At 43.1% G+C, this 14,664-nt stretch overlaps 1 protein-coding gene across 3 annotated transcripts in view; it reads left to right on the top strand.

Moving 5' to 3' along the window:
* The first annotated feature begins 6,389 nt into the window (after positions 1-6,389).
* The window catches only part of TBC1D14 (TBC1 domain family member 14), a 70,241-nt gene continuing 61,966 nt past the window's right edge, over positions 6,390-14,664 (top strand). Inside the window, exons 1-2 of one of the 3 annotated variants that reach the window (XM_066995628.1) lie at positions 6,390-6,519; positions 11,805-12,540. In XM_066995628.1, the coding sequence (XP_066851729.1) occupies positions 11,867-12,540 (674 nt within the window). In that variant the 5' untranslated portion in view covers positions 6,390-6,519; positions 11,805-11,866. Of the gene's footprint in view, positions 6,819-11,804; positions 12,541-14,664 lie in introns of all 3 variants that reach the window. The other 2 variants (XM_066995627.1, XM_048047646.2) reach the window with 2 other exon arrangements.

Raw genomic sequence — 14,664 nt, 5'->3', positions numbered from 1 at the left:
AATGAAACTTACCTGATAGCTGTAGCTTCATACAGTAAGATCCCTTTTCCAGTGTTCAAGTTGCTCTCAATATGTATGTCAATAGGCAGGCGCTTACCAACTTTTGAGCTACCTATAGGCTCGGTATGATCATAATGGGACTTAAAGGAAAGACAAAGCTGGCAGAGTTGGCTGCAGGTCAGCAGGCTGTGGAGATAAAGTGAGTGGCAAAACTTTGGTTCCCCTGCCCTACTTCATCCTTCCCTCCCTATAGCATCACCTACAAAGAACGCACCGTGGACATGGACTGAGAGGAGAGACTTCTGTGCACGCTGCCTTTTCCTACCTGACAGCTTTCTTGCAGGAAAAGTGTTTCTGGAAGACCTGTACCTCTTGCTGTAATTTGTTTGCTGCTGTAGAACCCAGTCAATCCTAGGCCATGAGGAGGTGTGAAAGCTGTAGTAAGTCTCTTTGTCACCACGCAGCAGGGTCGCTTTTATTTACATTAGCAATGTCTATGTAATATTGCTACAATTTATATTAACATAAAGGTTTTAGGAATCATCATCATTGTTAATGAAGAAGGCTTCACTGCCCATCATTTCTGCGTAGACATTTTTCCCACTACAAGGAAGCAGAGACACAGTGACATGTAGCTGCTTCCCTTACTGCACAAATTGAGTATTCTCAAATTCTTATTTTCTTCTTTCTTCTATACTCAATCTAAACAATTAAGCATGTTAAAAAGTATAGATGATTATGTTTTCATTTCATCTCAGTGCTTTTTTTTTTATCATAGACAAGGAAAGGCTCTAGCAAATAGCACTACAGTACGGTCAGGGTACTGAGAGCAAATACATAAGCACTGGAATAGACTGCCTAAAAAATTGACATTACCTCCCCTATTAGAGATTTTTAGGAACAGATTAGACAAATGTGTCAGAAATTATGCAGGTATGTATGCATACATCTTGCCTTGGGGGAAAAAGGAGGAACAAACTGAACTCTCGAGCTCTGTGAATCCTCTTTCCACACAGGAACAGCTTATATCCAGAAGGGCTTTTAAATTGATTCATAGTTTAAAGAAGGAAAAAAAAAAACACATTAGATTGCCTATGTGACCTTAAATCTTGTGCAATTTTCCCTTTATTCATCCCAGTTGCTTGCATTTGAAAAAATTACAGTGTTTGAGTGGTTAAAACCCATCTTCCAAGGAATAATTTGCCTCATAATCCTTACTATGGTAGGCTACCCTGATCCCTTCCACATGCAGGACAGAAATTGGTACTGAATGTTTCCTTTATTGGTATTGCATGTTTCTTTTTCACTCCTAATGCTCATGAGTAGGATTTTACTTTCTCTCTTACATTTTTTTACGTTCTATAACTTCTAATTTTTGTACTGATGTTTGGCTTTTAATTGTCTTCGCTTTAAGATGGGATTTTAGCCCTTACTCTGTTGATTCTGGAACCTTTATCTATTTGACAACAAAGTCATCTTCTCATTCATGCTGTTAAAATATTTTTCTTCCTTTTTCCCTACAATCCTATTCAAGACAGAAATATCAAGTCTTTTGAAGCACTACAGTTCCATAGAGAATATTAATTGGATCTGTTATCTGCCCAAGCTGAGTATTACTTTATTGCATTCAACATTACTAGCTCTAGACAACAACTGATTTTAGATCGGTACTCGCTTTTTTCCTAGCAAGTTCCAACAGAAAGCTACCGTACGCTGGGTGCAATGCCTTTTGTGTTACGGAATTGATCTATTTGCTTTTGGAAACACAATTTAAATTGTGTTGAGATACTAATACAAGAAGCAGTATTTTTAGTATGTATAGTCTTACTCTTCAGACCTTTTTACTCATTTTGTCTTTCCTAAATAGCTTGTAGACAACGATAGAAACATTCTGGTCACATACATATGGTTTCAGTAATATCAATTCAAAAGTGCTGCGAAGTCTCACAATACCTTCTCCTAGTTTTCTTTTTCTTGTTGTCTCATAGATGGAAGCTTTAAACCATAAAAGTCTGTTTTTACCCAGTGGTAACAAAAGGATGAACAGTAATGGCAGTTATAGACCTGGTTTCACTTTCCTCATCCTTTTGCACTTATCAGAATTAAATTCCTATAAAAGGAGCCATCCTTTGGGGAGAATAACATGGCAGTTTCTCTAGCTGTTCCCAACTCATCCCAAACCTATCGAACTGTTTTGGTGGACAGACTTGCCTTGGACAGTCCATGCAGGTGATGGCTGTGCTGGAAATTGACTGCTACCAAGCACAGATGTACAAAAAACAGGCAAGTATTAGTTTGGTGAGAGCGAAATTAATTTGTGATGACTTTGAAGGAGAACAGCATAATTATTCTCCATTTGTCAAAAACATCACCATTTGCTTGTCAGGTAATAATTTTTGATCAAATCATCTTGCTCGTAGTTGCAAGTCAGTAGCAGAAACATGAATTCACTGTTCCCTTTTCCTGTGCCCCGGAACAGGCAGTAGTTACTTACCCATATGTACAAGCAATTCTGTAAAGCAAGGAGGAAAAAGATCAATGTCTCATTTCTGTTCTGACACTCACCTTCAACAGTGACCTTCTCTGTCTCTGCACGATGGACTGTATGTATCAGAGATTATCCATCACTTGTTATACTCAGCATGCTTGCTCTCTGGCTTGCATGAGCTCAAACAAACAAACAAACAAAAAAACCTACCTTAAATGACAGTGATGGGAAATCCAGGCAGGGGTTGCTGGTCAGCTGGCATACAGTGTTGTGTGAATGCTGAATCTCCACAACGTGCAAACCTTTGGTTAACTGGGGAAGAAATATTACAGTGGAATTTCTACTAGTTTATGACAGAGAGTTGCTGACCTCCAGATCGATAGGGAACTGCACAGCTGATTCACACAAAGCTCAGTTTGGCTGTCTGAAACCCGCTTGCATCATACTTGGCTTGCAATGAATGAAACTACAATCTAGATGGTTCCCCCAGTTCTTTAAAAGTTTTCTCCATTGCAAAATTGTTGAAGCTTCAAAATAGAACTGAAAGAGTAAGCAGAGAATGATTTCCCACCATCTATAGGCTAAAGAAGCATGAGGGGAGCTTGCATTTCCGTTCCTTAACTCTTTCTTAACTCTACTCTAAAAGAACAAAGTAAGGACTGTTACTTTGCATACTTTTTCCATAGGCATGTATATTTTGGAGAAATTGTTGTGACAGAGCAGAGTGCACAAAACCCTTCCTGCTTTCTTGCAAAGTAATCATAAAACTGGTGCATCTAACTCTGCTGGTATGGATATGAGTTTGTATGGTGGGGCTTTTGAAATACGTTTTCTAGAAATTAAATTCTCTACCACTAAGCTATTATTAGACCACTTAGATGTTTTTTTGCCTGCTAGGTGAACATCAGTTACCAATCCCAGGCTGCTCTATCCAGTGCTTCATTTCTACCTAGCAGCTGCAGGCAAAACACTCCTGCACTTTAAAATATCAGGATTTTGTCCTGGAATTTTTACAAACCTAAATATTTATTTTACAGCTTTACCTGACTCTAAGTCAATGCCAGAACACTGATGCTAACCACTCTGAGTGGTGAGTGTAAATGTTTCTCAGGGATTTTTTATTTTTGCCCTTCTCATTGTGCCAGGCTACTCAAATTATGGTGAAGGCTGAACATATTTTTACTTAGGTTTATTTTTCATTTCACGTTTCACTGTTTTAAGAAGTATTTAGTAGGTTCCAAATAATTCAGGAAGGATACAGCTCACCTAGTACCAAAAAACCTCAAGCTACTGCAAACATTTCTCCTGTATACTCTGTGGTCATGACACTTCATGCAAATTTCTGTTTTTCAAACTCCTTAAGCAGTCAAGCAGGTTTAGACATAAATAACACTAACAAGCACATGACATGTTAGCAAAAAATGCAGCATCAAAGCTGACTTTTTATCATGCTTTTGGGGGTTTACTTACAGTCCAACTACTAAAATGAACAAGCCATTTCTCAGCTTGCTGTTCTGGATGAAGTCCTTTAAATGTTGCACAGCAGAAAAACAAAGGTTTCTAAAGCACTCCTTTGATCTTAGTTATGCATTTATGCTTCCTGTACCTGGTAGTACCTGTTCAGCTTCCTTTTAGTAATTAGGACATTCCACACTTCCATGAAGGCTAATGAAGCTGTATTTAGTCACATAATTTCAGCCCTTCATCAATACAGAATAATAATACACAATACCTGCAGAGAGAAAATACATTATCTCTGATGGAGGCAGCTTTAACAGAACTAATGCTAACTGTTGCTGGAAAAAGTAAAATTTACTAGTAGCTCACAACAACCAAAATGCTACTACTCGTTTCAACAAAGTATACGCTCATTCACACGTAGTAAAGAGTATATATTTTACACTGACTAGGCTGTGATTTTCTGCAAGCATTTTAAGGCTGACCCTGGTATTTTTATGCTGCCTAGCAGAGTGGGGTTCTGGTTGTTCTTACACGTGTCTTCAGTGCAAAGAACAATATGAGTTTTGTTGTGAGTAGGTGTCAAGAAGTATACCAGCTGAACAGGAGGAGTCATCAGTGGATTGGAAATGGAAAAATCCACTAAAATAAATCAGCTTAGAATGGGCATTTCAAGGCAAGATTTCAAGGCATTATGACTGTTAGGGCACAATTCTACTCTTAAATAAGTACTGACTCAAAAAGTCTTTAAGTGCCTAACTCCCTTGGTTGATGTGAAACTTTTAGCTTACTCTACACTCTGCTACTGCTGAAAGATCTCTTATGGCAGATTTTTTTTTTAAGTTTCTTCATCCTAAATAAAATTGCAAAGATAGGAGTGTGATTAGTTCCTTTGGAGACACTTCACAGATGCAGAATTCATGACTGCATACTTTCATTGTTATTTACCCTAGGACCTAACAACTTTGACCAAAGCTAGATGATACCATGGTGACGGTACAATCTTCTAGCTGCTACAAAAGAGGGATTGATTTCCATTCTCCAAAACAAAAGGAAAATATTAATACCGAAAAAGGAATTGGTGTATCTTCCAAAATAGTATCTCTTGCATAAACTATATACATATAACATTATACTATAACACTATATTATAGTGTTTCAAAGCAGTTTTTCTTTTATTTACTCTGTTTTAAAGGTAATACAAAAGGTTTCTTACAGAGGTAGGAGTGATTTTCTAAGATAAGGAAAAATGTGACATTTTAACTGTTTCATATTCTTTCTGATATTCATCTTACAAATCCAGCAGAACAAAAGCTGAAATTCATCTCTCTCTGAACCAGAGATATACCTGCAGAGGTATAATTTTTGGTTGTTGATGATAAGTGCCTTCTTCTCGTCTTGATAATGTGCTAATTCTCATCTTGATACCATGGAATTGCTGTCAGTGGGGTCACAGTGGCAAGTACTCCAGTGTACGTTCACCTCAGACTGACAATTTATTCAGGTGTAACTTGCCCACATCAAAGCTTAAATAATCATGGTTTTGCTCTTCTTGTTATTTAACTAATTACATTAATACAAGTTCAGATATTCCTGTATTTGCTGCATTCACGCTTCCAGCTTTACAGTAGACTTAACACGTGTGAGTGAGATCATGAGAAGTTCGTATTTACATAGCTCTTAAGGTGGATGACAGCTTTGCTACCTTAATATATCTTAACGTAATCTATAGACACGATCACTGAGTTTGGGTGCTACCTAGAACTGTTTCTTTCTGGGAAAAAAAAAAAAGAAAGGATGAGTTTCAAACACAAGAAGGAAACGTGAGCTCTACTCTTGTGAGGTACCGAGTGCTTCTAACCCCTTTGATTTCAGTGTGTGGGTGCACAGACAGTTGCGTTGATGATGCAAACATCCGAGCACTCTGAGATGGGGTAAAAGAAGGTAAATAAATCTGACAGAATGGAAACAAATACAACATGCTGGAATACCAGCGATCACGACCACCCTAGAGCCTCGATTCCTGGCATTATGGGCCAGTTCCACAGGAACATAGATACACCCCCGGACCGACACTTCCCACAGTAACAAACTAGTGTAGAACACCAAATTTTGTTTCCCTCTTAAATCCAGCCTGGAAAACGTTGTTACTCTCCTCTCCCCGGGGGCCATCCCACCACAACCTCACAACCCCCTGCCTGGGGGGAGCCTCCGGTCCAGGGGAACCCTCTCCAGGGGAACCCCTCCTCGCTGACCTCTCAGGTGACGCCCCAGCACCCCACAAGCCGGCACCACCGGGCTGTGCCTGAGGCGAACCCCCACGACGGCTCCCCGAGGCCGCCCCCCATAGCCGGAGGCGCCTCAAAATGGCGGCCAGCGGCCGCCTCCCCCGGGTGCCAGCCCGCCTCCCACCGCGCAGGCGTTCCCTCGGCCGGCGGGCGGCGCTGGGGCTGAGGAGGAGGAGGAGGAGGAAGAAGACGTGGAGAAGGAGGAGGAGGAGGAGGCGGCAGCCGAGGCACGGAGAGCGGAGAGTCCCGTCAGGAGCTCGGCACCTGTCCCGCCGGCGCAGCCAGGTGCCGTGCCCGCCGCGGGGGCGGGCGCCATGGGAGGCTCCGCGCTGCCCGCGGAGGGGACCCGGCGGGCGAGGGCTGCGCCGCTTCCCCTCCGCTGAAGCCGCCGCTCCTCCGCGGGGGCCGGAGAGGGGCGATGGAGCAGCCGCCGGCCGCCTCCTAGTGCCGCAGCGGGGAAGGGGCGGGCATGGCCCAGCAGGAGCAGAGCGACGGAGGGCAGCGCCGCACCGGTGAGGCGTCCAAGTTTCTGCGCGGCTCTTCCCCCGAGCCCCGCCGGGCCGCGGCTCTGCCCGGGGCTGGGGGTGAGGCAGGGCACGGAGCGGGGACGGCTGCGGGGGTGAGGGGACGGGGGGGTCCCCGAACGGGGGGTCCCCGAGCCGGTGCAGGCGCCGCCGTGAGGTGACCGGGCCGGGGTCTCCGGGGCGGCTTCTCGGGCCCTTAAAAAGTTGGAGGAGCTGCTCGGCCCCGTGGCGTGGCCTGGAGGCCTTTGGGGAAAGGCGTAGGTTGGTTGGCTGGTGGTTTTTTTTTTTTTTTACGTTTTTTTTTTTTTCATCATCATTATTATTATTTCATCAAGGCCACCGGCTAGGAGCCGTTCGCAGCGCCGAGTCAGACCTAAGGCTCGTGGAAGGGGAACAACTTTCATCTCTCGCCGTCTGTAACCCAAGCCTCTTAGGCGATTCCCGGAGACGAAATACTGAGGGACCTTGCAGCAGAGCTTGAAGTTCTTGCGGCGCTGCTGCCAACTTAACGCTGGCCTCGCATTTTTGAGTAATATTGGGGGTGTAAAAAAAGAAAGAAAAAAAAAAAGCTCTGTAATCTGCTTCTGGAACGGAGGCTTTGGTAAAACACTGTGACTCATTTGTGCTGCCTGCCTGCTGCAGTAGGAAAGTGGGAAAGCCCTCAGTGGTTCGCGCTCACCAGGTTTGCACAGCTCGCCCTTCGTGAGGGGAGTCAGCCGGGAGATAAATAAACGGCAGCTTAGTGAAAAACCCCAAGTCGTTTCTCTTCTTTTTGCCATTACAGTTTTGGCAGCGATCGCGCGTGTAGTCGTAATCGCTGTCTCTCCTGGCTTTGTGGAGAGCCGAGCTGTTTTGTAGCCTCGGGAGTTCTTCGCTGCTGGCAGCGCTGTGGCTGCCAGCGTGTGAGCACAAACAGGCTGAACCAAGGGGAGCTTCGATAAACAGAGCTGGGGCTGATGCTCCTCGGTGCTGAGGTCACCTGCGCTCGGTAGCACTAACGTACAGCATGTTTCTGTTGAATGCACCAAGAAACACTGCAAGAAAAGGTTTAAACCTTTCACTTAAAAAAAAAAAAAAAGAAGAAAAAAGCAGTTGCGAGTTTCAGTAATTGAGGAAGTTCCTCACCCTAAAAATTAAAAAGAAAAAAAAAAAAAAGCTGGCGGAGATGTATGTTGAGGAGACAAGGTGATAAAAATGATGTTAACCCTTTGATAGCTGATCACTATATGCAAACCATTCTTCTCCTTCCTGCAAGGCAAGAAGATACAAAGGCAGTATCTTGGGCTGTTGTCATACCGTACTTTCTAAACAAGTTCGTTGTCTAAGTCCTATTACAAGTTCCTGCAAGTTTAAAACAATATGACTTGAGTTGGCTTCTTTCTGAGCTTTGTTTTATTCTAACAGTTTGATGGTGTTAACGTTTTTATTAAGAATTTGCAATAAAAGGGGTAAAAACCCTATTTTATGGTACATGTTTTAGAAGTTAAAATCAATTGTGACATCTTCCCTTAGCGTGGCTGAGTGACGTGGAAAGTCAAAACCTGTTGTAGAGCTCTGGTGTTGTCAGAACATGCCTTCTTACGTGCCGTGATCAGAATCTCAGTAGTGTAGGGCCGTATGGACAGCCATACGGGTCGGACCAAAACCCCACCTACCAGACAGAAAAAGTTATCTGCGAGAGAGCCAGTAAGCAGGGCTAATGGTTATTGATGTTTTCCTGAGGCCCTGACACTTGCAGCTCAAGAATTTACTGAGCTTCTTTGCGTGTAGGAATCTTTAGTGATTTGTTTTTCTTTTCTTTTGTGAACTTGCATGTAAACTTCTAGGATCAGACTGTGTGCTTTGGCAAGGAGTTGTGCAGCTCACGTTCCCATCACTTGAATCCTGATCTTAATTTTGGGCCTGGCTACAACTCTGACTTTATTTGGTGCCTATAACTCCTACGCTGGAAAAGTTAATGTGTAAATGACCCCTACGTACCTTGTTCTTGCTACTTGTGACCTCTCTTGTGTTCTTTTGTCTCCTTTTCTCTCGTTATCTGCCATTTGGTAGATTAACACTAATGAGATCATGGCTCCCGTAAGATACAGGATGTTAAGGAAGACTTTACATATATCAATTTTATGTAGATATATTACCATCTGAATAAGTCATGGGGATTGTGGCTGTTGTGCAGATGAAATTGCTTATTGTTTTTCAGTAGTTTATTGTACTAATAATACTTCGTTACCATGTTTATCATGGTAATAATGTTACAACAGTGTGACAGTACTAGATGATTCATGGAAAGAAGTTAGTACTGGAGCACACAACACGTTGAATGTTTGGCATCAATTGTCAGTTTTCGCACTTGCCAGCGAAGCAGCTAAAATAAGGAATATAAATACTACTACATCCTTAAAAGCGATCCTGCAACAGCCTAATGCAAAATGAATCAGGGAGTTCTCATGTATGTTTCTGACAGCTGATCGCATCTCCAGTTTTCACTCAAAGCCCTTGATGAGTACTTCAAAGCTTCTCATGGTTTCGCTGAACAGTGTAAAATCTTTGTAGCTTGTTATTGCATAATTTGCTCCAGCGAGCTATGGCTGTTATGTACTTCTGCATTTGCTGTTTGCCTGTTTAAAGAATCTCTTCCTGTTAAATTTCCTCCTTAAAAAATTATCAAGCCAAGTCAAAACAGCTTCAGCACCCTGCATGGAAATTTATTTTCACACCACTGTGAACTCTCGTTTCCAGAGTTGTTCTGCCTCTTGAGCTGCTGTACGTCCCAGCTCTTGCCAAGGCTGCTTGAATGCTTACGGTTTGTAAGCTTAGTCAGGAAGAGCTGTGCAAATAAACTAAGGACTGGCGCCTGCTTATGAAAGTTACTGGGCAGAAGTGAAGGCAGTCGGTGAAGGAATTCGTTAGGGGAACGTGTTTGTGCCATTTACCCAAACATCGTCAGTGTTGTTCCTGGCTCACTGAGTTTCTCAACTTTACTTTCTGGGTGCGTTACTAAGTGTGAGTTGGGGTAAAGCAAACATCTGCACCTGTGCTTGTCAAATTCTGTCTGTGTGTGCAGAAGTCCCGGGGCTGGATGAGCTCTTGATTTAAAGAGCCATGCGGTGTCTGTGAAGGGATGGGTGAGCACAGGGAAGAGAAAACAGCCAAATGAACTTGAGAAAAATAAGTGAACCCAAGCAAGAAGGTGTAAGAGCAGAAGATTCAAGTGTTTGCAGCAGTAATTGTATCTAATGCTGCAATTTATGTCATATTTGTACGCTTTGAATATCACGGTTGGCTTCAAGAGCGAGAACAGTTTTCCTCTATTCAGGAATTGTTATACAAGGTTTTTGTTTGCCGACCCTTGCTATTTTAATTTACTGACCGGAGAGGTTGATAATGTGTGCAGTTTGTGTGCTAGCTAGCTGAAGACGTGACTTCCTAAAATTGCAGAGGATGTAAACTTTTCAAACCATGGAAATGTGAAAAAAGAAAAGTCTATAGCAACTCTATAAGAAAAGTGTACATCTTCGCAAGCTTTTTAGTCAAAACAGTAAGTTTGAAACCTTGCTTGTCCAAAGGCTTAGATGTTTGCTGCAGCAATTGATTTTCATGGGTAGTACATAGTTGGCTGTTAGAAAGTTCTGGAAATGTCCAAAAGGTGGGATAACCAGAGGGGCTTTTACTTGGCTTTTTCTTAAACTTGGGAGTGAGTGGAGTGACGGACCGTGTAGTTTCTGGAGGTCAGTTAAGGAGTGGGTATAACCTATGAATTAGGTTTGGATTCACGAACTTTTCAAGTGACTAAAAGCTTAGGGGAATATCTTCACAATTTATAGAAGTGGAATATGTTTGCGAAGTGTTTCTGCTTACTGCCTGCCTGCAGCACAACTCCAGAGTGCATCGATGGGCTCAGATCTAAGGCCATACGATGCCTCAGACCCTGGCGTTTGGCAGGGCTGAAGGGCTGTGAGCCAAAGGTTTGGACCTGCTCGGAGGAAGCAGTTTTCCTGAACGAGTTATTTGTTGAATGGGGGGAACCTCCTAGAGGACAACTGGCACCTTTAATTAAGTGCTGCGCTTCGGAGAGAACAGAGACCTGCAGCAGGAGGCCCGGCTTCAGGAGCCGGAGAAAAATCTGCTTAGAAAGAGCCGTTTGCAAGATGGGAGGAGTATTCTGCACTGCTTCACGCTTAGCACAGAAAGTGTTTCGGAGGGAAGAAACTGAAGCAATATGTGCACATTTCTTCTGCCAGCTGATGTAATTACCTTGCAGACTTCGGCAGAGCTGGACGTAATTTAAGTGTTTGTACAGGACCACGGATGTAATGCCATGGTAACAGTCACGTCGGGTGTTAAAGGGTCAGTAGTGGTGCAAATAGGAAGTAGAGGGGTCCCTGCATGCAGTAAATGTAATAGATGTGCAAGTGTCAGTTTCACTGTACGTGCACTGATGGAGTGCATCATGTGCGTTGTCAAAATGTTGTCTGTATGAATAACTTCATAGCTGTTCAGGTTCTGCATCTCTTGCTTAGTGCAGAGCTCGCATAGCATGCGTTCTGTTTGAGTGACAAATTTATTGTCAGTTTTATGGTTTCCAGAAGAAAGCGAAGAAATTCTATTTAAACGCACGCTTTGTAATTTTGGTTTAAGTTGTAATGTGTGTGGAAACAGTGTTTATAGGTCCTATACATCAGTAAATATGCATTTATGACTATATAAAAAACCAATCTCCAATTTCTGTATTAATATTGACGTGGGACATTCAAGTACTGCAATTTTTGTAGCGTGTAATTTCGCTCTCAGGAGATGGATGTGGAGCGATCACTGGCACACAAACTGTTGAAGAAAAGCTTTTCATGCTTGACATTTTCTAGAAGCCTAAATTAAGTTGCCATTGTCCTGCTTGTTGAAGCAGGGGGAAGGGACATTAATTATCTGCAGGAGAAGATGAATAACTTTTAATTACAGAGCCTAATCTATGACAGGACTGAGTGTAATTAAAAAAAAATATATCTCCCTGCAAACTCATAATCTTGTCTTTTCTTCCTTTCTAACCAGTTACCACTTGGCCCAAGACAACGGACGTAAACTTATCCAACTCCTTAAATGGTTTGAGCTTGATGGGAATTCTGGACGCGAGAGTTGGCGGCGGTATCCAGGGTCTTCAAAACTTGAATTCAAGGGCCCCAAGATCTCTCTCGTTGCCTGAGTACGGACCTGGTCAGCCCTCCAGTGCTTTAGAAGATTGTCATAGCCTTAAATCCGTGGATTCTGGTATTCCAACTCTAGAAATAGGAAATCCAGAGCCTGTTCACTGCAGTGTGTTAAATGGGAAGAGAAAGCAGTCAGAACCTGAGATTGTGCCTGACAGAGCTTTCCAGAGCGCGTGCACGCTGCCGTCTTATGTGCCTCCACCTTCTCTGACGTCTGAACACGATCACGCTGTGCGAAAATCGTCTACTTTTCCAAGAACTGGGTATGACACCGTCAAACTTTATAGCCCAACTTCAAAAACTCTGAATCGAAGCGATGATATCTCTGTCTGTAGTGTTTCCAGTCTTAGCACAGAACTGTCAACGACTTTATCTGTTAGCAACGAAGACATTTTGGACTTCGTGGTCACAAGCAGTTCAAGTGCGATTGTGACTCTTGAGACTGACGAAGCGCACTTCTCGGATGTTACCCTGAATTCCACTAAAGAGACCAACGATCAGAGTCAGCAGGAGTGCTGCCAAGAGACAGACGTGGACAGCAAGCGAAAAATACTGGGACCTTTCACGAACTTCTTTGCCAGGTAATGTTTCTGTAAAACACGTTGGTCTTAACAGTGAGAGTAAACGAGACCATAGGAGAAATGTTCTGTATATTTTACTCTGAAAGAGAAAATAGCTTGCTATTTTAGTGTAAAATGGCATTATGAACATAATTGGTCTGGTCTGAATAAGTGGGCCGATATTGCCTACTAAGGGTTTGAATCCTGCTCTGTATTATCTTTAGGTTATATGGAGGCATTTTAAATCTTCGTAAAAGATTCTTTCTGTCTTACAGAAAAAGGGTTTGCTTCCAGGCTTCTCCAGTGATGCCTTCAGTGTTTTGGCCAAGATCCTTAACCTCATGTTCCATAAATAAATATAGGTAGGGTACATACCTGTATGGAAGAGCTTTGACATCTGAGGGTTCATAGGTGGTCTAGTCGTGATGGAGCGTTTTACTGATGAATGCATGAAGTTTAAAACACGAATGCTTGTCAGACATCCTGACTGCTATGATTCTTCCCAACCTCAATGGCAGTTTCGTTAATACCCTGTTTCCTTCGGTTTGGTGTGGCGTGGGAACACCTGATGGGGAATATTGGCACTCAGTTGTTGAAGTAAGATCATTTACTGCTCAAAGCAGGTACATGACATCTTCTAAACGTGGATTTAGTATGAATGATGAAGTGTGTTAAATGCAGATGCTCCTTAGGTAAGTCAAAATGGTGATTCAGGAAAAGGACCGTTCTGCTTTTTTTTTCTGTTTAAGGCCTTGTAAATGCCTCTTATTTTTAGGACGTAATGTCTGAAGTATGTTATATTTCAGAGGAATGATTCCAGAAGTAAACTGAAGACATTAAGCAGTGTTGGCTGTACCTAACCTGTTTTGAATACATTTTCTTCAGTTAATCTCTTTTTACTCAAACTTGTTTTTTGCGTGAGACGAAGAGGCGATAAAATACTTACAGAACTGGCAAACGTCATTCTTTGAAAGGCTGCCTTAATTGCAAAGCTCAAGAGAAGCAGTTCCTTCAGATTCACTAAAACTGGCTGAAGCTGTCATTGATTTTCATGCTTAGGTTCAAGTTACAGTAGAAATGCCTGCAGCAAACTCCACTTACCAGTCCTGTTTGAGGTGTTAAAGCTTTTGCAGACCTCTGTCTGTGTGTTGCCATGGGACCAGACTCAATTCTGAAGCAAGAGGTTTCTTGGCACTTCAGAGTGTGAACTTTTGTTACCCGTTCTGGTAGCACAGCTGCTAACTCTAACAAATGCTGTCCTTCAGCCTGGAGGGAGCGCCGCGGAACGGCAACACGTAGGCCCTGCCTGAAGGAGGACGTGTAACCGCTTCCCAACCTTTTCCATCCAAGAAAATAAAACCATCTGTCCCAATGCTGTTCTGCTGTGCTCTCCAGTGGTGCTACAGAAGCAGTGGTACTCACTAGACTGAGCTTTTTAACCTGAATGTTTTCAGGTGCATTGAATTTCAGAGAACAAAGGACATCCTTATTACCTTATAAATGGGGAGCAGGTCATCTTGGCCACCAGGTGATGTCAGCAGGAGAATATGAGGCTTAAGTTCAAACTAGGTTATCAGCTTTGAAGTTCCAGCTGCTCTCTTTGTAACCTGACCTTTAATATCCTTCCCTTTAACACCTGCTTTCTGCCCTGTTTCCAAAACAGGGCTGCTCGCTGTCTGTACTTGTACTCCACATACCTGGATGCTATGCATCCGTTCTCTTAGGTCATGCAAACCGGTGGCGTTTCACAGGTGTTGAACAACCAGGGGACTCCTGAGTGTCCTCTTGCCCCACAGGGAATGCTAAATACAGCTTATGTTGTCTACATCGTTAAGGACTAAAGCATGCTGTTGCTAGTTTTTCTGGTATTTGCAACCTGCCGCCTGCGTGGCTGTCCTTGTACCCTCTAATGATCTTTGCAGTTCCTGTGGCTGCTGTTACGCTCCTCGCCTTCCTGAGCTGAACAGACGCTTGGGTAGATGAACTCGGCGGGCTTCCCTCCAAGCTGAGTGTCCCGGCTTTGTGTGTGGTGTTGGGGGAGGAGGCGGCATTTGGAGTGGTATCTGGAACGAGCGCTTTGCTGAGAAATGAGCCGCTTGGAGTAGTTTGTAAAAATAAAAAAAATAAAATAAAAAAAAAAATGCT

The sequence above is a fragment of the Anser cygnoides genome, chromosome 4 (genome assembly GCF_040182565.1).
Source record: "Anser cygnoides isolate HZ-2024a breed goose chromosome 4, Taihu_goose_T2T_genome, whole genome shotgun sequence".
Lineage (NCBI taxonomy): Eukaryota > Metazoa > Chordata > Aves > Anseriformes > Anatidae > Anser > Anser cygnoides.
This window is presented reverse-complemented; position numbering and strand designations above follow the sequence as displayed.